The 25,648-nt window shown below is 43.9% G+C and overlaps 1 protein-coding gene across 1 annotated transcript; it reads right to left on the bottom strand.

Moving 5' to 3' along the window:
* Positions 1–231: 231 nt before the first annotated feature.
* LOC141256125 (leukotriene B4 receptor 2-like) lies at positions 232–23,052 on the bottom strand. Its single transcript, XM_073671148.1, has 3 exons — positions 22,821–23,052; positions 22,672–22,733; positions 232–2,873 (listed from the first exon to the last, which is right to left on the bottom strand). Exon 3 carries the CDS (start codon positions 2,855–2,857, stop codon positions 1,784–1,786), a length of 1,074 nt encoding a protein of 357 aa, XP_073527249.1. The 5' UTR covers positions 2,858–2,873; positions 22,672–22,733; positions 22,821–23,052; the 3' UTR covers positions 232–1,783.
* Between the last annotated feature and the right edge of the window lie 2,596 nt (positions 23,053–25,648).

Here is a 25,648-nt window from a genome sequence, read left to right as displayed (position 1 = left end):
CCAAATGACTGGACTATGGATTATGTAAATCAGGTACTTCATAAGATTTTAGACCAGATTTCAGCTCTTTAGGACGGACCGCGCTCAACATATTAACCAAAAAAGCGAAATACAGAAGCAAATATTAATTAATGACCAAATGACTGGACTAATGTGCCCCAAATTTACAATATGCATAAATCAGGCACTTCAGAAGCTTTTAGCACCTTAGGACTTCCTGTTCTCAAGATATTCAATGACTAAACCAATCTGCATCAAATTTGTGAATTATGTAAATCAGGTACTTCACAAGATTTTAGACCAGATTTCAGCTCTTTAGGGCCTACCGTGCTCAACATATTAACCAAAAAGGCGAAATACAGAAGCAAATATTAATTTAAAGCCAAACAACTGACCCAATTTCCACCAAATTTACCACATGTATGAATCAGGCATTTCTGAAGGTTTTAGATAAAGTTAAGCTCTTTCGGAATCCAAAACCAAATATTAATTTATGCTCAAGTGACTGAGACAATTTGCCCCAAATTTGGTTCATGGGTAAATCAGGCGCTTTAGAAGATTTTACACAGTGTTTTAGCTCTCTAGGTCCCACCACAGTACTATGTACGGGAGAGGGAACCTACACTCACCGCCGATTTCTTCTGAGGATGAGGACCACAGCATCACCCCACTCCCGCAGCCACCACTGCACAAGTCATCCTGAATCAGTGACCCTGCGGAGAGGACGAGGCCCGCAGCATCGCCCGACACCTACCGCAGCCGCCGCCAACCTCCTGTATCTGTGACCCTGGCTCCTGTAACACCTGCTCCACCAAACGCCACTCCCCTCAGATAAAATGGAATATAAGGAGCAGCATTTTATTTAAAAAAACATTTTTTCCTATTTTGCACCCCAAAATTTGGGGTGCAAGACGCATAATTCTGTGTGTTTTATAATCCAAAAAATACAGTATATAGTTTCCTAAAATACAAAGGAAATGTGTCATCTTTAACTTTAGCCCTTTTAGACATCATTTCATCTTCAACTTGCTTAACTGTTCACAATAACAGTCATTTTGACCAGGGACGCCCAAACTTTTAGTTGCCATTGTATAACAGGGTGATAGAAAGCTGCACTACTATTGCCATAGAATGAAAAAGCATATTATTTTCCGTTAAAAGCAGTTTGTCAGCACAAAATGACTGCTCAAATGAAGTACATGCTCTTAGTGCACCCTTTGTGTACCCAAACAGGTCAATGTACCTGTGCTTGGTTTGAACAGTCGTTTTTAGGCTAACAGACTCTGTTTAAGTGGTTGGGTGGAATACAGGCTTTCAAGGTGCTAAAGTTAAATTGTGATTGTTATTTTAGTGTAATTTTATAGTTATTACATAAAAATATTAAAACATCATATACTGAAAATATTATGCTAATGATGTACCAAATATAGAGGGGAAAAATAATTTATGTGGTGTATTTACAGGGAGAACACATTAAATCACCATGCACATGGCTATATTATGGCTTTATTTTGCATGAAACTCATATAGATCTATTATAGAGACCCTACCTCAGAATGCCTCTGATTTTAAAAGGAGGCAAATAGAGATTTTTCTATTGGATTCGTGGAACCACAATTGTAGGATGTTCCAACTTGGCATTACTTCTAAGAAGGAACAAGCTCAGTACATACATCAGTTGCACCCAGTAGAGCATGATATGTGGGCCCAAAGAGTTGTCCATCTCCATGGCACGGAGATATATATATATATATATATATATATATAAAATATGTGTCTGTAGCTAAAGGTCACCAGTTAAAGGTCCTACTTTTACTCCATTTTTCACTTCAAGGTCTACTGATTCCCCCCGACTTCCAACTCTAACTAGGCCCTTTACAAGGTCTCGTTGAGATCTGACCCTTTTTTGGATTTCTGCCACTGTTCCCTCTAGAAGCTTTGCTACAAAGCCTACACCAAATACTCTAAATAGATCCGATGCTGCAAAGGCATACAACAGAGGGTTAACACAGGCACTAAAAAAGGCTAAAGCAGTAGCCCCAGCTCTGCTTTTTTTGGCAAATATTGCCAGTTTATCAGACATGCTTCCTGATGTCAGATTTGCAGTCACTTGAATTGCATTCACAACATGGTAAGGGAGCCAAAGGATTGCAAAAGTCACTAAAATTGCTGCAATAAGCTTCTCAATTTTGGGTCTTCGTCCAATCCGGATTGATTTCAGCTTTAACAGCACCAACATATAGCTAAAACATACCACAGGAAAGGGAAGCAAGAAAGCCACCAGTGTCTCGAAGGTGTAGTGGAAAATAGCCTCTCCGCGGCTAGCGTGGCAGGGCTCACAAATAGTTGCATTCATCTCTTGATTTACAATGACCTCTCTGAAAGCAAATGCTGGAAGAGCTAAGGCCCCTGCGAGTAGCCAAATGGCTAGGAGAACCTTGGTAACCACTTCCCTCTTACGGAGTGACTGAGCCATATAGGGCCGGAAAACAGCTAGGAACCGGTCCATGCTCATTAAAGCAATAATAAAAATACTTGCAAACATGTTAAGGCAGCAGACATAATAGGCCACCTTACAGAGACCTCTACCAAATATCCAGGTCTTTAGGGCTAAAAATGCTATAAAAAAAGGAGTCAGAAGAAGAACTGTTCCATCAGCTATTGCCAAGTTAAGGATGAGGATACAGGTTACAGATTTTTCTCTGCCTTTCAGTTTCCACAAGATGCTCCATATAATGAAGGCATTCCCAGGTAAGCCCAAGGATGCAGCCAGTCCCAGAAATATAGCTCCAGAGATGCGGGAAGCCTGTGAACTCACGATCGTATCATTTCCATAACTGTTGATACAGTTGTTCATTTTGAAAAGGCTCCACCTAAATGAGAAGGGAAGGAAAGAAAGAAAAAAGTTTTGACTATGATTAAACAATCTGTCCAGGAACTACTTTAGAAAGAGATTTCCAATGTTAACACCATTGTGATTCCAATACTTATTCCATAAGGAAAGTTACTTCAATTTTTACTTCTACGTAGAATCTTAAATAAAGGGATCAAACGAAATGTATAGTTGTATAGTGAACTGAATAATCAACAAATCCTGAAATATTTGTATGGTAAAAATAGCTGTAGGGCCCGATTCATGAAGATGGCTATTTTCTATCCCAGTTTTAGTGAAGGCACTTCTGGAGTTTGATGTACCTAATTCATTACCAGGCGCACGGCTGTTAATGAATTAGTTGCATTTAACAACTGTTCTGCGCCTCCACCAGAAGAAGTGTTACTCCAGTCAGGGACTGGAGTACATTTCTCCTATAATTTATGTCACTAGAGTAACGTAAATTTGGATGATTTTACCAGCCCTGCTTCATCAGGCCTCCTTCTATCCAAACTCCATCCACTTTGCCGGAGCTGGCCAGGACTGGCGTAAAAACACTAAAAGTTGCAAAATTTGCCTGCAATGTAGAGAATTTTGTGACATTTCAATGTGTTTTACACTAGAAAACTGGCAAAAACACCTTAAAGAATCAGGGCCCATAGTCTTTAAAGGAAATGTCAGGCATAAATTTTTATTAATGGATAAACGGAAAATAATAAATGCACCAATAATTACCCTCCAAACGTCCAGCGCTGCCTTTCCATCACTGCTTTGGTCTTTGTTAACATGCCACCGGGGTGATGTCATGACTGCAGTGTACTATTCACAAAGAAAACCACCATATCCATGAACTATACAAATTTGACCTATGCAGCGACTCGGGTGTTGAACTTGGTAATATTATTGCAGCCAAATAATAAAGACAGTTCCTGAAAAGTTTATGGGATTTAGATAAATATCATGCACTCTCTGCTTTTTTTTCTACACAATGTAAACTGTCCTGCAGTGAGATTTTACAATCTGCAACATATCATTTTTTTCTTGCAGTAAATATGTGTTTTATTTGTGGATTTTCCCCATAGACTTGAATAAGATGAGAAAAATCTGCAGATAAAAAATACATTGACATTTTTATTGCGTTTCTGCAGTGGACACACACTAAAAATACATGTAATCCACACATGACCTTATTAATACATTTCTATCAAAACTAAGCAACAGGAAGTATCCAAAACAAAGCATGCCATGGCAACATGACATATAAAAAAGAGACAAAAATGCAGGTGAAATAACGGAAGTAACCTAATTTAGCTTATAGGTGCAAAAATGATGCAGAAAATCTGCAATGTTAAAACCTCACCAAATATTCATAGCGAGAACATAGCCTATTGTTTACATTTTACATTTTTTCTGTATTTTATAAGTGGACAAAAAAGAAAGTATTTTTAAATACGGTGGCTCAGTGATTAGCACTGGAGCGCTGGGGTCCTGGGTTCAAATCCCACCAAGGACAACACCTGCAAGGAGTTTGTATGTTCTCCCAGTGTTTGCCTGGGTTTCCTCCGGGTTCTCCAGTTTCCTCCCACTCTTCAAAGACATACTGATAGGGAATTCAAATTGTGAGCCCCAATGGGGACAGTGATGATAATGTCTGTAAATTGTCTGAATTGTAAAGCACTGTGGAATATGTTGGCGCTATATAAATAAAAAGATTATTATTATTATTATTATTATTAATAAAATACAAGCCAAAGGGAATGAGATTTCTAAAATCTCCTGCACCTACTGCTAATTTCTTTTTTCCTTGGAGATTTGAACCTTCAACTCTGTTCAACATTTGTTCAGCATTTTTGCAGCGTTTCCACCCATTCAAATGGAAGGGAAAAAAGGCATAAAAAATGCACACTAAAAAGCAGCAAAACATGTATATTTTGCAGAGCATATTTTCTGCAAACACTCCAATATATGCAGAACAATCTGCTGCAAATACTGAACATACGCGCATACTCTTAAAGGAAATCTGTCAGCAGGTTTTTCTACCTCATCTGAGAGCATGAAAAAAGGAGACGGAGGAGTATATGGTATAAACAGCAAGGTAATAATTGTAGTCACGCGAAACGCACGTCGGGTGTCCTGTGGGGGATCTTCTTTTTAGGCCTGCTTACACCGGGTAAGAAAGGAGGGGGCTGGAGACATGCACAGCTAGTGTGAAGCCCTCCATGACCGGGATTGGCCGGGTGGTTTCCCTTTTAAAAGTATAGGGTTGTTGGGATTGGATAGTGGGAAGTTTAAGGGGGTGGGCAGTTGGGAGAGGCTGTGGTATATAGGGAAAAGTGCCATTCCTGGAGGAGCAGCCACAAGAGTGTCCCACCCACCCTCCCTCTTTTCCTTATGGTCTTTTGATTTAGTTTGTAAGGGGTGTGGATTAGGTCCCCCTTTTTCTCGTAAAAAAAAAGGGGGCGAGTGAGGGTTCTGGTATGCATTAACAGGAATTGCTTGTCACAGTCGCTCAGTTGGCGGGGGGTGGGGTTCTTGGAGTTGGTACCGAATTGTCGGTGGAAGGAATTGGAAATAATTTCAGGTCGTATTAAATTGAGTGGGGGTGATCTGGCAGTCGGTTCTGGGCTCTGGACGGGGTTTTACCCCGGGAGCTTTTAGTTGGTTAGTAGAGATGAGCGTTGTTCTACTCGAACTGTTCGCCAATCTCAAATTCGAGCTGTTTTGGGCGGTGTTCGAGCCGTTCGGCGAACACGAACAATTTGAGAAAAATTCGTCTGTTCGAGGTTATGTTCGATAACTGTTCGTGCACCAAAATCATAACTGGATTTTTTCTCAGTAATGATGAAAATTAATGTTAATACGCAGTTTGAGTGTACAGCGGGGTGGGGGGAGGGGCAGGGGATGGATCTCTGCAGGAACAATGAAGATCTCCATTTTTTTTTCTCTTTCCCGCATTTGCAGTGGGGAGGTGCAATCTGTCAGCCTATCAGCAGCGCACACACGGAGCGAAGTGCTTTTTTTCACACAAGCAAGGGCATGTGTCATTGGCAGTGTATGTCACATGTCCTTGCCCTATAAGACCAAGCCATTTTCCCCGTCGCCACCATTTTCTCACTGCTGCAGCTGCGTGTTAGACGGCACCGCTGTTGCTGTGTGCGCTATACCTTGCTAATTTCAAGCCAATTTTCGCACAAATCTACAGATAGCTTGGGAGTAGGGAATAGTTGTGATTGCAGTCCTTTTAAGGACTAGGTTACAGCATTTCCTACGACTTTTATCAGGGAGGTCTGTGCTCTTAAATAGATAGATTGTGGGAGTAAAGACTAATTGTAATTGCAGTCCTTTTCAGGACTAGGTTACATCAGTTCCTATCAGTTTTTGCCAGGCAGGTCTGTGCCAGTGCTGTGCAAGTTTTTTTCACAGCATTTGGCTGAATCTAGCAAAGCTAATCCTTTTTGGCCTATTGCAGAGTGTGTTAGTCAGTGGAGTAGCCTATCTGTGTTGCAAGATATACCACCTGTGTATAGAATACCAATTTTTTTACTGCACCTAGTGAAGTAAAATCTTTTGGGCATAGCATCATTCTATTAGTCCATCTATACTGACCTCCATCAGGTTGCAAATTAAAACTAATTTTTATCTCCATCTACAGTACCTCTGAAAAAATATTTGGGCTTCTACCTGTGTGTGGGACTTGTTGTATTAGTCCATCTATACTGACCTCCATCAGGTTGCAAACTGAATATATTTTTTTCCTGCATCTACCTCTGAAAAAATATTGGGCTTCTAGCTGTGTGTGGGTCTTGTTCTATTAATCCATCTATACTGACCTCCATCAGGTTGCAAACTGAATATAATTTTTTTCTGCATCTAGCTCTGAAAAAATATTTGGCCTTCTAGTAGTGTGTCGGACTTTCTCTATTAGTCCATCTATACTGACCTCCATCAGGTTGCAAACTGAATATAATTTTTTTCTGCATCTAGCTCTGAAAAAATATTTGGCCTTCTAGTAGTGTGTCGGACTTTCTCTATTAGTCCATCTATACTGACCTCCATCAGGTTGCAAATTAAAACTAATTTTTATCTGCATCTACAGTACCTCTGAAAAAATATTTGGGCTTCTAGCTGTGTGTGGGACTTGTTGTATTAGTCCATCTATACTGACCTCCATCAGGTTGCAAACTGAATATATTTTTTTCTGCATCTACCTCTGAAAAAATATTGGGCTTCTAGCTGTGTGTGGGACTTGTTGTATTAGTCCATCTATACTGACCTCCATCAGGTTGCAAACTGAATATATTTTTTTCTGCATCTACCTCTGAAAAAATATTGGGCTTCTAGCTGTGTGTGGGTCTTGTTCTATTAATCCATCTATACTGACCTCCATCAGGTTGCAAACTGAATATAATTTTTTTCTGCATCTAGCTCTGAAAAAATATTTGGCCTTCTAGTAGTGTGTCGGACTTTCTCTATTAGTCCATCTATACTGACCTCCATCAGGTTGCAAATTAAAACTAATTTTTATCTGCATCTACAGTACCTCTGAAAAAATATTTGGGCTTCTAGCTGTGTGTGGGACTTGTTGTATTAGTCCACCTATACTGACCTCCATCAGGTTGCAAACTGAATATATTTTTTTCTGCATGTACCTCTGAAAAAATATTGGGCTTCTAGCTGTGAGTGGGACTTATTGTATTAGTCCATCTATACTGACCTCCATCAGGTTGCAAACTGAATATATTTTTTTCTGCATCTACCTCTGAAAAAATATTGGGCTTCTAGCTGTGTGTGGGTCTTGTTCTATTAATCCATCTATACTGACCTCCATCAGGTTGCAAACTGAATATAATTTTTTTCTGCATCTAGCTCTGAAAAAATATTTGGCCTTCTAGTAGTGTGTCGGACTTTCTCTATTAGTCCATCTATACTGACCTCCATCAGGTTGCAAACTGAATATATTTTTTTCTGCATCTACCTCTGAAAAAATATTTGGCCTTCTAGTAGTGTGTCGGACTTTCTCTATTAGTCCATCTATACTGACCTCCATCAGGTTGCAAATTAAAACTAATTTTTATCTGCATCTACAGTACCTCTGAAAAAATATTTGGGCTTCTAGCTGTGTGTGGGACTTGTTGTATTAGTCCATCTATACTGACCTCCATCAGGTTGCAAACTGAATATATTTTTTTCCTGCATCTACCTCTGAAAAAATATTGCGCTTCTAGCTGTGTGTGGGTCTTGTTCTATTAATCCATCTATACTGACCTCCATCAGGTTGCAAATTCAAAATATTTTTTTTCTGCATCTAACCCAGCCAATAGTTTTGGCCTAATACCACAGTTTGGCCACTCAGCTCTGCTCGGTTACCATCCATTGTTTTTTTGTGCAAACAACTCCAGAGTTGTGAATTAGTTAACCACCAAAATGAGTGGAAAAAGGCCTGCTGCTGGTGGAAAGGGGAATAGGCGTGTTGGGAAGGGGAAAAAAGGTTGTGTCCGTGGGGTAGGTGTTAAAGCAACAGTAACATCTGCAGAAGAAAGACCATCTTCCAGCCAAACTAAAATGTCTACTTCTTTTAGCGGACAATGTGATAAGATCCCTTTCTTACGGCCACGCCAATCGCTACAAATTCCAGATGAGGCACAAAAACAGCAGGTGCTTCAACGGATATCAAGTGCTCCTTTAAGTGGGCTCTCCTCCACATCAACTTCAACATCACAAATACTCCAGTCCTCAAAGGTGTCACCCAAATCGCACTTGCTTCCTCACAGCTCCCAAATCTCCAGCTGCCCGTCTGAGTATGAGGTAGAACAGATGGTTGAGTCTGCAGAGCTGTTTACTCATACTATAGCCTGGGAATCAGAGGTCGACTCCAGCGCTTCTGTGAATCCAGACGAGGAAATGATCTGCACTGATGCCCAGAATCTTTATGAGTCGGATCCAGGACCAGACGCAGAAGGTTCTGACCATAATGTAGACCCTCATTCCCAAACTGTAACTCCTGTTGGTGGAGACAATGAGGAAGACGATGATAAGACTCAAATACCTGATTGGAGCGACAACTTTAGTTTTTTGTCAGGGCAGGAACAGGTTGGCTCTGAGGACGACGGGTGTGATAACGCACAGGGTGATGATGATGAGGTCGGAGATCCCACTTACTGTCAACCCACAGTCAGCCAAGAGATGAGGTCAGCAGAGGAGGTGGAGGAAGATGCTAGTGACGACGAGGTCAGGTTGCGCCTTCCTGGACAGAGACGTAGTACTGGAAGCACGTCAACAACTGCATCCTCAAACACAACTCTGCCTCTCACCACAAGTCGTGGTGGCTCTTCAGGTCGCATGGGTGCTAAGCCTTGCATAGCCTGGGCATTTTTTCAGATCGATAAAGATGACCCAACTCGTGTTATCTGTAACATTTGTCAGCAAAAGCTAAGTAGAGGCCAAAAAATACATAGTTTGAGTACTTCATGCATGAACCGGCACATGGACATGAAGCATAAGTTGCAGTGGGAAGCTCAGTGTGCTACAATGCGGCCTAGCCGGCCGGGCCAGCCACCGTCTGCCATATCTTGTGCATCCGCGGCCTCTTCATCCTCTGTGACTGGGGGGACAGCAGTCACACCTGTTTTGGGGCGCAGACCTGCCACCTCTTTACCCGCAACAGCCAGCGTGATTGGCAGGTCATCATTTTCTTTGGAGGTGGTAACACCAGCTGGTGTTGAGCGCTGTCCGACATCGATAGCACCACCTTTGGATCAAGGCAACCTAACATGTCCGCCTGCATCTTCCTCACAGACCGGCAGTTTGCCGGGGACACCCTTATCAACCCCGTCTAAGCACAATAGTCAGCCCTCGGTCCCTCAGATGTGGACAAGTAAAAGACCATTTCCTCCTAGCCATGAGAAAGCTAAGAGGTTGAATTTCACCATCTGCAAGCTCTTGGCTACAGAAATGCTGCCTTTCCGCCTGCTGGACACAGAGGATTTTCGAGACCTTATGTCCGTCGCAGTGCCCCAGTACCAGATGCCCAGTCGGCACTACTTCTCAAAGAAAGGTGTGCCTGCACTCCACCAGCATGTCGCACATAACATCACCGCTTCTTTGAGAAACTCTGTGTGTGACAGGGTGCATTTCACCACAGACACTTGGACGAGTAGGCATGGACAGGGGCGTTACATGTCGCTGACTGGGCACTGGGTAACTATGGTGACAGCAGGACAAGGGGCTGCTGTCCAAGTCTTGCCGTCCCCACGAGTTGTGCGTCAATCCTCTTTATGTCAAAGTTCCTCCACTGCTTCTGCCTCCTCAACCTCCTCTCGGTCTTCCACCTGCACCCAAATCCTGTCTGGTCATGCCACAAGCTTTCTAACTGCGCAGAAGGGATCCTGCACACCTCCTTACTATGCTGGCAGTAGGGCTCAACGTCATCAGGCGGTTTTTACATTGAAATGTCTGGGAAATGTGAGTCACACAGCTGAGGAGTTGTGGTCAGCTCTGGAGAACCAATTTCATGAATGGTTGTCTCCACTGGACCTGAAACCAGGGAAGGCCGTGTGCGACAATGCTGCAAACCTGGGTGCGGCCCTTCGCCGGGGCAATGTCACACACGTGCCTTGTATGGCTCACGTGTTGAACCTGGTTGTCCAGCAATTTTTAGCCCACTATCCCAGACTAGATGGCCTTCTGCAGAGGGCACGGTCGCTGTGTGCTCACTTCCGCCGTTCGCATCCCGCAGCTCAGGGACTTACATCTCTACAGAAGTCGTTGGGCCTGCCACTTCACCGGCTAAAATGCGATGTGCCTACCCGGTGGAATTCAACTCTGCACATGTTGCAGCGACTGTGGCAGCACCGACAAGTCCTGGTGCAATACGTTCTGACGTATAGCCTGGGCCAACGAGATTCAGAGGTGGGGCAAATCACGCTGGAGGAGTGGTCTCAGATCAGGGACCTATGCACCCTTCTGCACAGTTTTGAAATGGCGACGAAGATGTTTAGTGCTGACGATGCCATTATCAGCATGACTATTCCGGTGATTTACATGCTGGAGCACATGTTAAACAGAATTCGGAGTCAGGTGGTGGCACAAGAGGAGGTGGAGGAAGTAGAGGAGGAGGAGTTGTATGCGGAAGGGCTAACATCTGCAAGGTCCAGACGGTCGGCAGCACCAAGGCGGCAGGCATGTGAGGGTGGGGGAGATGGTTTTACCAGGGCGCATGGTAGCAGCCAAACTAGTGAGGAAGGTGCAGGAGCCCAGGAAGAAGTGGAGGACGAACTGATGGAAGACTCATCAGATGAGGGAGACCTTGATCACATTTCTGTTGTGCGAGGTTGGGGGGGAGAGGACAGAGGAAGGAAGCATGATTGTTACCTCGCCACCAACACAACAGGGACTTGGTGCTCCTGGATGCGCAACACACATGAGTGCCTTCTTGCTGCACTACCTGCAACATGACCCTCGAATTGTGAGAATTAGAAATAATCCTGACTACTGGGTTGCCACACTGTTAGATCCCCGGTACAAAAGTAAATTTGCAGAAATTATTCCTGCCATAGAAAGGGATGCACGCATGCAGGAGTATCAGCAGAGACTGTTGCAGAATCTTACATGTGCTTTTCCACAAAATACCAGTGGTGCACGTAGTGAATCTCACAGTTCCAACTTGCCAACCGTGGGACCGTCAAGTGTTCAGCACTCAAACCGTAACAGAACCACAGTATCTGCTGGTAACATCAATTTTTGCGGAATCATTTCACCACTTTTTTAGCCCATCCTTTGCAAGGCCACAGGAGACAAGAAGTCTGACACATAGTCAACGCCTAGAGACGATGGTACAGGAGTATCTCCAAGTAAACATTGAAGCCACAACTGTGTCACTGGACCCTTGCTCTTTTTGGGCTTCCAATCTGGATAAATGGCCGGAGCTAGCCACTTACGCCTTGGAGATCTTGTCATGCCCCGCAGCCAGCGTTCTGTCTGAACGTGTGTTCAGCGCTGCTGGTGGTGTGCTGACAGATAAGCGCACGTGGCTCTCCACTGATAATGTAGACAGACTCACGTTCATAAAGATGAACAAATCATGGATCCGAAACGACTTTTCTACCCCTGTGTCATCCTGGGGAGAGTAAAAGCTTGATGATTGGTTAAAATCACCCTACCAACCGTTTTAAGCTTTCAAATTACTAATCATGTTTATCTGTATCTTGACTGGAAAATAATTTGGGCTTTGTAGCAGTGTGCAGCACTGATCCTATTAGGCCATCTATACTAAAGCTTCACCAGATTTAAAATTAAAAATAATTTTTAGCTGCATCTAGCCCGGAAAATAATTTTGGGGCTCCGAGATGCGCAAGGCACATAAGTGCCTTCTTGCTGCACTACCTGCAGCATGACCCTCATATTGTCAGAATTCGAAGTAATCATGACTACTGGGTTGCCACACTCTTAGATCCCCCAAACTTTTCGATCAACCTTTTCATTTTAATAAAGACCAAAAAAATGGTCATTTTTGAAATTATAAGCATTAGCAGGTTGTTAGAAACTGAAATCAAACAGTTTTCAACTCAAAACTTTATTCTAGGTGATGTTACATTTTCACATAGGACCCCTTGTTCGAAAGGAGCTTCTGAACTCTCTCGTCCATTGAATTTGTCAGGTTTTGGATGGTTTCTGCTTCAATTGTTTTGCATGAGGACAGAATACCCTCCCAGAGCTGTTGCTTAGATGTGAACTGCCTCCCGCCATCATAGACACTCCTTTTAATGATGCTCCAAAGGTTCTGAATGGGGTAGAGGTCAGGGGAGCATGGGGGTCACACCATAAGTTTGTCCCCTTTTATGCCCATATCAGCCAGAGATGCAGATGTTTTATGTGCAGCATGAGATGGTGCATTATCATGCAGAAAAATGATCTTGCTGTGAAATACACGGTTCTTCTTCTTGAACCATGGCAGGAAGTGCTGTTTGAGAAAATCCACATACATTATGGAGTTCATCTTTAGCGCCTTCAGGGATCCTAAAGGGGCCGACAATCTCTCTCCCCATGATTCCAACCCAAAACATTACTCCACCTCCTCCTTGTTGGCGCTGTAGCCGTGTTTGCGTGGGGTGTCCATCAACCAGCCATCCTCCACTCCATCCATCTGGACCATCGAGCGCTGCACGGCACTCATCCGTGAACAAAACAGTTTTGAAATCAGTCTTCATGTAATGTTTGGCCCACTGGAGCCGTTTCTGCTTGTGTGAAGTGGATAGAGGAGGTCGACAGGATGGCGCATGCACAGCTGCAAACCTCTGAAGGACCCTGCATCTTGTTGTTCGGGGGACGTTCTAGGCACAAGCAGCTTCAAAAACTTGTCTGCTGCTATGACAAGGCTTTTTTGCCGCTGCTCTTTCAACCTGACGTAATTGCCTGTAGGAAAGAGTCCTCAATTTGCCCTTATCAGCACGCACACGTGTGTACTGTGAATCAGCTACATACTTCTTGATTGCCAAGACACTTCATCCTGATCATCGCACAATGTTGATTGTAGTCATGCCTTGACCTAAACACTCCACAATTTGTTGCTTCTCAGCAGCCGACACATCCTTTTTCTTTCCCATTTTGGCAGAAAATGTAGGCTGCTTAATAATGTGAGAGAGCCTTCTTAAGTAGTCTTGCCTTTCATTGGACACACCTGCCAAACTAATTAGCACAGGTGTCTGCAATTGCTTACAGTGATATAAAGAGCCCTGACACACATCACCATCAATGAGTTTAACTGACAAACAAACAAATTCTTCCCTTATCACTCCTAAACACTTTTTGCATAATAATTTGGAACGCAGTGTACATGTGCTTTTCCACAAAACACCAGTGGTTCACGTAGTGAATCTTACAGTTCTAACTTGCCAACCGTGGTCTGTATGGAGTTGTTCAATAAAGGGCCCAAAATTAAGATAACATAGATGGGAGAGGTCTCTATGAATAGGAATTCCTAAGTATTTGATACCCTGTGAGGGCCAGGCAAAGGGAAAGTTGGACTGGATGGAATCCTATATGGATTTGGGGAGGGAGACATCGAGGGCCTCAGACTTCGCTGCATTGATTTTAAAATTTTACCATGTAACAAAGTGATCTATTTCAGCCATAACAGCATGGATGGATATATGTGATTGAGTGATATATACTAGGACATCATCAGCAAATAGAGAGCACTTGTACTCGGTGCCTCCCACCTCAATCCACCTAATATTGGGGTTATGGCGAATTGATGAGAGCAGGTGCTCCGTCACTAGGATGTATAAGAGAGGGGACAGAGGACATCACTGCCTTGTCCCATTGGTGATTGTGAAAGGTGATGAAAATGTTCTGACGCACCCCCTGGGCCTTGGGACACCGGAAGCCGGACCCTTTTTGGTGGATGCTGGTGGTTGTAGTCTTCGTGGCGGCGACCCGGTTCCGTGGCTCAGGGCGGTCAAACCAGTGGCGGAACTATTTATGTGGTTTTGATGTTTAAATGTCCGACTACGCCACCCGTGGATTGCGGTCAGAGTGAACCGCCGCTACAGGGCAGACCGCTGAGGCTGGTGTTGTGGGTGCAGCAGAGCGTAGCATAACTCCCCACGGGAGGAGTATAGCCTCAGGGCAGTGTATGCGGAGGATGGGGGTGATGGTGCAGGGCAGCAGCAGTAACGACACGGAGTCAGTGATGCAGTTCAGGGCCTTTACTCACAGTTCTTATTATCCAGACCACGTCTGCAGGTAACGGCTGCCCACGTCGTACTGTGCTCACCAGGTGAGGGGCTCAGACAACTCCCAGATAACTTTGGAGCACTTCACAGGACCCCCTTTGTGTGTCCTTTGTCTGGCCTTTCTTACCAACACTTCTGTCCGGCTGCCTCGGGCCTCCTCTTGGTAAACTTGGCGCCAGTTTCCCTGACCCTATGTGGTGCCTTCCTAGCGGGTGTAGCGAGGGGCTGTGCCACATAAAATGTCAGAGCCTCCGGTTTCTAGCTGAGGGTCGTTTCCTGCCTCCACTAGTTCGGGGACCGGTCTCCCCCTTTGGCCTGACCCCTCCACGCAGGTGGATTCGGGCGTGCGGTGGCGACTCGCCCGTCCGCACCCCTGGGATCCCTTCATTCCTCGTTCCTGGAGCCTTCTCCGCTCCTCTTCCTTCCTTCTCCCTCTTCCAGGCCTGGGCCTCTGTTACTAGGCCCGCCTCCGGAGCAGAGCTCATGCAGAGCCCCTGCTCCCTGCCACTTCTGCTCAGACTTCTCTGCACTGAACTAAGATGGTGCCCACCTTTTATACTCCCTTCTCAATGCACCCAGGAACTGCTTCCTCCCTGCTCCTGCACTACAGGGTTCCCCTTCCTCAGTGTTCCCTCCCCCCACTCCAGCCACGGACAGGGACTGTCGTGCCCATCTCAGGGGCATATTGGTCGCCCTGCCCCACGGCAATGTGGTGTAATGCATGCAGGTGTCGGGTCCTGATCCACACTCCATCCTTACCTGAGAGTGAGATATCACACCTCTGGGTGAGGTGCAATACGTCTGTAGCAACCGAGCCCTCAGGGTGCTACAGTTCCATTTATCTTCAGCCTAGGTGACGTATTGTGATACAGGGCCGTGATTTTGGCTATAAAAGGGTCCCCTAGACCCCTACCCCAAGCTTTTTAAGAGAATCATATATGGCGTGCCAGGAGACTCTATGGAATGCTTTCTCAGCATCCAACGAGAGTATCTAATTACAAATTTTTAACTGCATCTAGCCCAGGAAATACTTTGTGCCTAGTAGCAGTGTCTGCTAGTCAGCGGATTATCCCGGCTGTTAAGCAAGCTGCACCACCTGTAGTTTAGACACTTAATTTTTTCAAAGGAAATGCTTCGGGACCATGGGATACTTAGTGAAGAGCATCAGGAGGCACCCCAAGGCATAGGGGCTGGGACTGGCAGTAGGATGCCTTGCGGTGGACAGCCGAGCTCGATCCTTATAAAAGCTTTTTAACTGCAGCAGCTTTAGTGGACGCTACTGGAGCTGGAATTACCGCGGCTGCTGGCATGAGACTTACCCTCCAATAGATCCTTGTAAATGGATTTAAAGTGTATTCATTCAAATTAGAGAGACAATTTAAATTAAAAAGCTTAGAGCTGCCTCCACCACAGGGGGGCTCGCTCGACCCACCAGCGGACAGGCACCAGTATTGGGAGAGGGGGGCTGGCCGTCAGGGTTCACCGCGGCTCTGGCACAAACCCGGCGACACGGAGGTGGCACGGGCAGGAGCGGACTGGCCGTGTCGGCTTCTCACTTTTTGGATTTTAGAAGGGCATGACATGCCTATATCTGTGTCTCCCCCTCCTTTTACTCCTCCACCTCTTTTATTTTCGCATGACTATATGTACTTGTCACTTTTCCATGTGTTAGTTATGTCTTCTGAGCAGTTTGTCAGCTTTTGGACACCTTTGAAGGTGTTTTCTATGTGTTTCTATGTGTTTTTGTTTGCCTGCCATTGGTTTTAACGGTGTTCGAAGGTGTTCGACGAACAGTTCGACGAACAGTTCGGCGAACACACAGGTGTTCGACGAACCGAACCGAACTCGAACACTACGGGGGTGGCTCAACACTATTGGTTAGTCTTTCACGGACTGTGGAAGTTTGGTGCCCTTCATCTGGTGATGCACGGCTGAGGGTAACATGGCGGTCGAATTCTTATAGTTTATTTCAAAGCCAGATCTTTTAGCTCCAAGAACCCTCCCTCCATATATATTTATTTTATTGATATTTTTGATTGTTATTGTTGTGTGTTAATAAAATGGCCGCTGTGGCCAAAATTTATCCAACGAACAACAGGTTGTAGCATTTTTATTTTGGGGACGGGGTCCTCGGGTAAGGCGGGAGAAGGTAAGCCATCAGGTAAGAAACCATATTGGCCGTACCAGGTCATGCTTAGTTACTATTTTCCAAACTGCCACTGGGCATAAACATTGTATGCTGATCTTGTTTGCATTCTGAACTTTCCCCACTGGTGTTTGTCTTTGTTTGTATATTTTTCAGTGCTGTTTTTTGATATACTTAAACCCTTAATTGGGTCTTTATTCTGTGTGTACTGCATTTAGCAATCTGCATGTATACTGGCAAACTTTGCAGAACTAGCACTCCTCTCTCATTGTCCAGTTTTTAAAACAATTTTACTATATATATATATATATATATATATATATATATATATAATGTGTATGTACATATGTATGTTCTTCTTTGTACTCAATAAAATAATTTCCTTGCTGTTTATATCATATACTCCTCATTCTCCTTTTTTCATATATTTATTGGAGTGGTATTTTCTTCATGGGTCACAGTGTCCACTTATGATGCTGTGGAACCATTATCATGATATGGGTTTTTTGTTTCTCTCATATGGGAGCAGCCTAATGTAGGCAAAGAGACCCTGAATCCAGCCTTGTATCACTTACTTTACTGTGTGCAGCAGATCTGACACAATCAGTTTATAGATTTAGCAATGCAGCAGAGCTAACCCAGCCCACACCAGGCTCTGTATGTAATTAGACTATAGACAGTGAGCTGCTTATCACAGAAGGGGGAGGAGTCGGACTAGCATGCACGTTCTGCTGTAGCTGCTGTAGTCCAGGCAATGAAAATCACCTGGTGATAAAACCTTCAGTTTAAGTAAACAACAGCACACAGCCTGACATGTGACACATCCTTAAAATCTGTGTTTTAACCCCTACCTCATGCTGTCCTCAGATTACATAGCAAAAACCTGCTGACATATTCCCTTTAAAGGGGTATTCCCAACTCCAAGATCCTATCTCAATATGTAGTAGGTGTAATAATAATAATATTAGCAAATATCTCCGATTAGAAATGTAGTATATTTTTTCTGATTCGCTATCTCTCTTACCTCATGTGCAGGTATAGCAGGACCTTAGGTATCCATGGTTACGTCCACTGATAAAGTCACAGTTAGTTAGCTAGCTGCTAGTGGTCGTAACCATGGATACCTAAGGTCCTGCAATGCCTGCACATGAGGTAAGAGAGATAGCGAATCAAAAATACTATACTACATTTCTAATTGAAGATATTTGCTAATATTACTATTATTATACCTGCTACATATTGGGATGGGATCTTGGAGATGGGAATACCCCTTTAATGCATTTGCTCACGTGACAGTGTTGTTGCAGAAATGTATGCATATAAAAAAACCCTATTCGCATCCAGTAGAAACTATGGCCTGGCTTCATAGGAGAACTTTAGTTACACTATACACTGCAATATTGTGATATTGCAGCATATAGCATAACTTGATATCAAATGACCAGGTTCAAGTCCACTGAAGGAAATAAAAAGCAAAGTAAAAGAAAAGAAGATTTTAGAAAAATAGTAAACAATAAAAATAAATTAATTTTAAATAACCTCTCTTCTCCCCATTCAAAAATAATGGAATTAAAAAATTAACATTTTTGATATAGTGGTGTCTAAATGACTAAAATCTGAAATTATTTAAAATGCACATAAAACGCCGAGAAGAAAAAAAAAAAAATCAAAACGTCACATGTATTCCAAAATGGTATAATCAAAAACTAATAAAAACTAACTCTGCTAAAAAACCAAGCCCCCACACAGGTCTATATCTCTAGGAAAAAAAAATCAAAAAGTTAACGGTCTCAGAATGTGGCGACAAACAAAAAATATATATTTCTTCTTTTTAAAATTCTGAAAATATATGTGATATATTCTGTAAAAATTGACCTAAATGGAATCTGTCAGCACCCACTTGTACAACAAACTGCCCTAGCCATGTTATATCTTGTCAAACACTGAGTATAAGGGTATGTGCCCACGATGCGGAATTGAAGTGCAAAATTTGCGCTTCATTTCCGCATGTCCTGTCCCGGAAAAAACGCATGCGGAATTTGACACGCGTTTATCGTGCGTAATTCGCGCGTTTTGCACATGCGGAATTGCCTTGCGTTTTCTACTGCATTGTAGATGGCAATTCCGCATGCGTAAACGCACAAATAATTGACATGCTGTGGAATTTTCCGCACATCAAAAACGCTGCGGAAAATTCCGCAGCATGGGCATTACAATTGCGGAATTACATAGGGGACCATGGCAGAAGGCTTAACATGCGTACATCATGCGTTTACACTGCGGAAATTTCCGCACCAATTACGCATAAAATACGCATCGTGGGCACATACCCTAATGATCTGCGGAATTATTTATATACTCACCCACATGCTCCTGCAGTTTGCCAGTAAAAGTTCTAAACAGCACATGCCAATCATCTACAAATCACACTCTGTCTCGGGCTTGGTGATGGTTTTGATGGCAAGGCATAACGGATTGAAGGAGGCTGATTGAAATCAGAGAAGGCGACTAGGCCGCTTAGGCATAACACTGAGCGGACTACTAACTGCTATGTTAGATGGATTGCAGCCGAGTACAGATTGTGAGTTTAAGGGCTCACTCACACGAGCGTATAATACGGCCAAGTGCTCAGCAATGTTTTATCGGATAGCACTCGGCCCAAATGTTATACTATGGGGCAGTGCAGATCTGCAATTTTTTTCTCATTCTGATCCGGCATGAAAAAACAATCGCACCATACTGTGAGTGCATCCGATAATCGGATCACACGAACCCATACAAGTCTATGGGAGCTTGTGAATTATCGGAATCAGAGAATGGAGAAGATGGAGAAATTAAGTTCTCCGTCTTCTCTGCACCTGTGATATGATTCTCTCATGCGAGAGAATCGGATCACAGTAAGGTGACACTTGGATCAAATTCTGTCAGAATTTGATCCGAGTGTCATTAGCATAATCGGCCTGATTCTCCGGCATAAGAGAGTGGACAGCCGTGTGACCCAGACCTAAGGCTAATAAAATACATATTCTTGCTTAGCTTTTGAAGCTCTTCATGATGCTTGCTATAGTTTACATATAAAAAAGGTGCTGACAGATTCACTTTAAAGGAGTCAGCAGGATTTCACCCCCAATACTGTGTATATGCTTATTTAGCTCTTTTAAAGACAAATCAAGCAATACCTTTCCATGGCCAGTCCGTTCCTCCGTTACTGAGAAATCAGCATTTGAATTGATATGCAAATTGGTCTGAAGAACTATTTGTAGATCGGAAGCATCAGTCACTCCAGCTCTATTCCCCACCCAGCACTGCCTCCTCCTGCTTAACTGATGGCTCCTTTGACTGAAGCCATAGAGCAAAGAGGCTGTCAGTCAAGCAGAAGGAGGTGGCATTGGGTGAAGAATAGAAATGTGTGGAAAAAAGTCTTCAGATCTACCATAGTCCTTAAGCCTCTTTTACATATCAATTCAAATGCTGATTTCTCAGTAATAGAAGAATGGACTGGCCATGTAAAGGAATAGCTGGACTTGTTTTTGAAAGAGCTACATGCATATATAAATATAAGTAGTTTAGGGGTGAAATTCTGCAGACAGACTACATAAGCAGTCTATTATCTTTGTTAATGTTCACATGAATAGGTTTGAAGCCAGTAAAGAGGATAGAATATAGTGCTTTTATTCTCATACAATATTACGTCCATAATATTAGCAGGCATAGTATGAATCAGCTACAATACCCCCAATACAGTATTGAAGCCACAGTGCCTCCATAACAGATACAAGGTTGCTTTGATCACCTCCAGCATTAAGTTACAGCAAGTTCACAATAAAACACACATTTGGCACAAGATCTCTTCCCAGACCATTTGTCACAGGAAGAAGCATCCTATGCCTGTGGGGCAATACCAGCAATCCATGACTGTCTGACTCCTGCTGAATCATGAGAAGCTGTACAACAATGACGTATTGGTCTTAATGTTCACGGCATGTCTAAATATTTCATAAGTCAGAGAAAGGTCTCAGCCAACTTTCCCAGAATCCTGAATGGCAGATCTTCACTCTTTTGCAGTGTTCCAGCCTAACACTTGTGTCACTGCATAACTGGGAAGATTTGTCATTCATGACTCTGGGATATCTGAATGACAATGACTGTGGGCAATATTGTCAGTCACCATAACGCTATATCCATACGTCCATGTGACATGTCTGTGTGCTGTTTTTTTTTTCAGGCAGCACATGGCCCCTTAGAGCTTAATTGATCTATGCACACATTTGTTTTAAGAACCGATCCGGTCTGTGAGATTCAGAGAATTACCTCTTCTTATCCGTTTTGCAGATCAGACTCGGCCATTAAAGAGGTAGGCCTCGATTCATCAAGACCACCATTGTTCACGGTGGTCTAGCTGAGAAGATGCGCTCGAGTCAGTCGCTGCTGATTCATGAAGAGGCATATGTCTCTTCCTCTTCATGAATGAGGCGCTTCGGACGAGTAATGTGCACCTCTGTGTGCGCTTCACGACAAAAACCTACTCCAGTTCCTCCTGGAATAAGATTTGTGGCATAGTGAACACCGCCGCCACCCCTGTCTTGTCCCAGGTCTACCCACTTTGTTGAAGCTGGGCAAAAATGGCGTGAAAATGCCATTATTTGCAAAATGTTAGCACAACTTTGAGTTGTGCCAAAACTGTGCGACTTTCCAAACCTTTTTATGGCAGAATTCTGGCATAAAAGTTTTGATGAATCAAGCCCATACTTTGTACTTCCGTTTTCTCTCTGTTTCATCCGTTTATCACTGATCTATTGTTAAGAATCAATGGATAAATAAAAGCTCAGTGTGTCTGCCTGCTTCAGTTTTTAAAAATGGATGCAACATGGAGGCAAAACTGATGACAGACAGAAAAAAACTGTTCCGTTTTATACGGATGTAAAATAGAGATGGATGTGTGAGTGCAGCCTTAGGGCAGATGCAGACAAGCATATTTTCAGTCTGACAAAACATTGGTTCACAGTTGGACCATTGTTGGTCTATGGTGCTATGCACAAGTCAGATTTTTTCCTCGAACCGAACCGGTCAGAGACAAAAAAAAATCACTGCATGCCCGAGTTTGATCCAATATTCGGATAGCACACGGCAATGCAAGTCAATAAGAAACCATCGGACTGCACTCGGATGACATCTGTGTGCCGTCTGATTTCTGGGCACTGAAAGAATGAAGAAATATTTGTCTCCATCTTCTCCTCATGCGAGAGAATTGGATCACACTGTGCTCACACTTTGATCAAACTCTGATCATACTATGATTAAACCAAAGACTCATCAGCTTTTAATGCATCTGGAATGGATCCACTTGTTTTAATAATTCTTTAATAAAGGATATTTTATTTTACCAGACGGTTGTGCTGCACTGCTCCCCTTTTTCTATGATTTGCACAATTGACCCTATTCTCTTGGATGAGAGAATATACACTCGTGTGTCCCTAGCCTTAAAAGAAAAATGCCTGAATAGATTTTGCTAGAATGTAACAATTTTTTATTTAGTCTTTTTTTATTTTAGTTTATCCTAATGGCCAGTTATAGTAAATGATGTATCATGTAGGATTTTTCAATATGTATAATTTCCAGAAATACTTTGCACACCACATGCTGCCTGGAGTTTGACTCTGAGGCGCTGCATCTCACATATTAACACATTTGTACAGGATTTATATGTTCTACACTTTCTTACTCTCCCTTTTCTAATAAAGTGTCCATTCTATATCAGTTTCTGAGTCGAAGAAAGCAGAATATCCCCCAGAGACCTGTAAAAGTTATTTATTACTTGTGATAGTTTTCTTCTAGGATTAGCAAGCTGTCTGTGTACCCATCTTTGATATATACTGTAGATTACATACATGCCCAGAAAAATAATCCGTATAGTCACTCACCTGGTGGGGAAGCCTTGGTCTCCGTAGGTCTCAAAAGTTCTTCGTTGTGGGATTTCCTCTCACTGTTACCCAGTAAATCAAGTAGACATAATGTTAGATGCATAGAAGAGATGTAGGAGACTATTTACTTACAGTAAGAAGACACTTACTTTTAGTGGATCAGTAGTTTACATAGGAAGCTGCTCATTTAGTTGCCTTTTTTCTGATTCTCATTCCATTGCTTGCCTGTTTTTCTGTATCTCTGTCTTGGTCCGTTTCCCATGAGTTCCTCCCTTGGACTTGGACCATCCTTCCACTCTCCAGTTGAGACATGCTCCTTAAGCCTCACGCCCAACTCATGCTAAGACAGCATAGACAGGAATGTTTCCACTCGCCTCTCGCCTCACCCAACCTCCCCATAACAAACATCCTGCAAATTCAGCCCGAGGTATATTACAAAAACAGAAAAATGTGTTTTCCCTTGACATGTCTTTTTTTCTTATTTGCCTATGTTAAAATTCCAGCATTTATTTGTTTTACATTGTATGGCATTTTTCTTTCATACTTAGTTCCTGGCCCACCCCTTATCTATGTCACAGGCCAGCAATCGGATGGCTGAGTGACGTTGATAAAGCAAATTACTTTTAATAGAACTCTGGAGAGGATACTGGCCACGAAACCTCATTCCCGTCGGTCTGCTTACCAGTATTGCCTCTCACAGAAAAGAACAGACAATATGTTCTGTATTATTATTCTTGTACTGCACATTATATAAATGTGTTCTTTATGAAGGGTGATTTCATAGAAAAGGTTAACCAACTGTTATACGTCAGAAGATAGTATAGTATTAAAGGGAACCTGTCATGTCCTAGCTACTATCTACAGTGCCCTCATTGCTTTGTTAGTGATGCAGTGTGCATTACTAAGAAGCTTTTTTTCATTAAAATTGGTGGTAGTGGTAGTAAAATGATTTTATAACATTTTATATAGTTAAATCCTACTTGCTCGTTTTCAGCGCGTGCGCAGTGAGGTTGTGTAGTTCGCAGCTTCACTGCGCATGTGCTATGTCCCGCAGGTCATCGTGCATGCGCAATGAGCTGGTAACCATATACCCTCACTGCGCACGCTCGGGGACATAGCGCGTGCGCAGTGAAGCTGGTAACCACACAGCCTGCATTACTAAGAAGCTTTTTTCATTAAAATTGGTGGTAGTGGTAGTAAAATGATTTTATAACATTTTATATAGTTAAATCCTACAAACTACACAGCCCCACTGCGCACGCTGAGACCCGGGCCGGACATGTAAAACTGCGCATGCGCCCCAATAATATCAGCGCTTGCCAGGAGCAATATTCAAATATGTGTGCGACGCCAGCAGTGACTGAATACGCCGTCGCCCATGACTGAATAGCAGGATCACACCCCTATGACTGAAAATGAGCAGATAGGATATAACTATATAAAATGTATAACTATATAAAATGCACATTGCATCACTAACAAAGCAATGGGGGCAGTGTAGATAGTAGCTAGGACATGACAGGTTCCCTTTAAGCGGAGATGTAGCCTGCTTTATATACCAATTTTGAGTTTATCATGTCTCTGTACCCCTATGCGGAGAACTATATGTGCACCGAAAAATTAATTTCACTAGAGTATAACTATTGTAAAGGAGACCAAAACCTCTTCCACTACAGCCAACCCAGCAGATGGAGACCCAATCAGGAGTATTCACTTTTCCCTAAATTAGGACCTACCACCACCGAAGTGGCATCAATTTCACTACAGTAGAAATAGTATAATTAGGACCGACACTTCTTCCCCCTACAGCCAACCCATGAGATGGAGACTCAATTTTTAGAACATTTGTTCCTAAAACCACCAAAGTGGCATCAATTTCACTAGAGTATATGTAGTATATGTTATGCTCATGCCCGGGCTGTTTGGTGTGAGCGTGGTTTGTGGTCCCACTGGGCCACAAACTGAGGAGTGCTTGGAGGGGCATGACTAGGGGCCTCGCCAGATCCGACCCTGGACGCAAGGCGGCTTAATCGACCCCGTAGTCTGAGGAGGGAGAGGGAGGTGGCCCAGGTGCTACTCCAGGGCAGACCTTAGTCACAGCTGTTGACCCACACCGGGGTATGCAGGAACGGGCAGGTCCAGCTGGTGTGTAGATAGGCAGGTAGGTACTAGCGGGCATGGCTGATATACAGGCGGGCAGGTACTGGCGGGCACGGCCGGTATACAGACAGGCAGGCACGGCTGGTATACAGACAAATGGGTAGACAGGCTGGATAGGGACCAATACAGACCGGGATACAGAAGCAGAGACGCAGGTGCAGACAGGAAGCGGTGGCAGAGCAGGGCAGAGCAGAGCAGAGCTGCAGGTGCGGACGGGAAATGGAACAGGGCAGAGCAGAGCCGTAGGTGCAGACGGGAAGCGGAGCAGAGCAAGGCAAGGCAGAGGAGAGCCACAGGTGCAGACGGGAAGCGGAGCAGAGCAGAGCCACAGGTGTGGGCGGGAAGCAGAGCAGAGCAAGGCAGGGGAGAGCAGAGCCGACACCAGCAAAGTGGCATCAATTTCAGTACAGTTGAAATTGTAGAATTAGGAATGACACGTCTTCAACTACAGCCAATCCAGGAGATGGTGACCTAACCTGGAGTGTTCACGTTTCCCTAAATTAGGGCCTGGAGTGTTCAAAGCAGAGCCGCAGGTGCGAACGGGAAGCGGAGCAGAGCAGGACAGGGCAGAGCCGCAGGTGCGGACGGGAAACGGAACAGAGCAGGACAGAGCAGAGCCGCAGGTGCAGACAGGAAGCGGAGCAGGGCAGGGTAGAGCAGAGCCGCGGGTGCAGATGGGAAGTGAAGCAGAGCAGGGCAGAGCAGAGCCGCAGGTGCAGACGGGAAGCAGAGCAGGGCAGAGCAGAGCCGCAGATGCGGATGGGAAAATGGAGCAGAGCAGGGCAAGGCAGAGGAGAGCCGCAGGTGCAGATGGGAA

The sequence above is a fragment of the Phyllobates terribilis genome, unplaced genomic scaffold (genome assembly GCF_046119375.1).
Source record: "Phyllobates terribilis strain yellow unplaced genomic scaffold, ASM4611937v1 Scaffold_1__5_contigs__length_1240528914, whole genome shotgun sequence".
NCBI lineage: Eukaryota > Metazoa > Chordata > Amphibia > Anura > Dendrobatidae > Phyllobates > Phyllobates terribilis.
Note: the sequence above shows the minus strand (reverse complement) of the source record. Positions and strands in the feature narration are given on the sequence as shown.

Excerpts from the sequence above, each read along its gene's own strand:
- LOC141256125 (XM_073671148.1), bottom strand. The coding sequence starts at position 2,857 with ATGAACAACTGTATCAACAGTTATGGAAATGATACGATCGTGAGTTCA.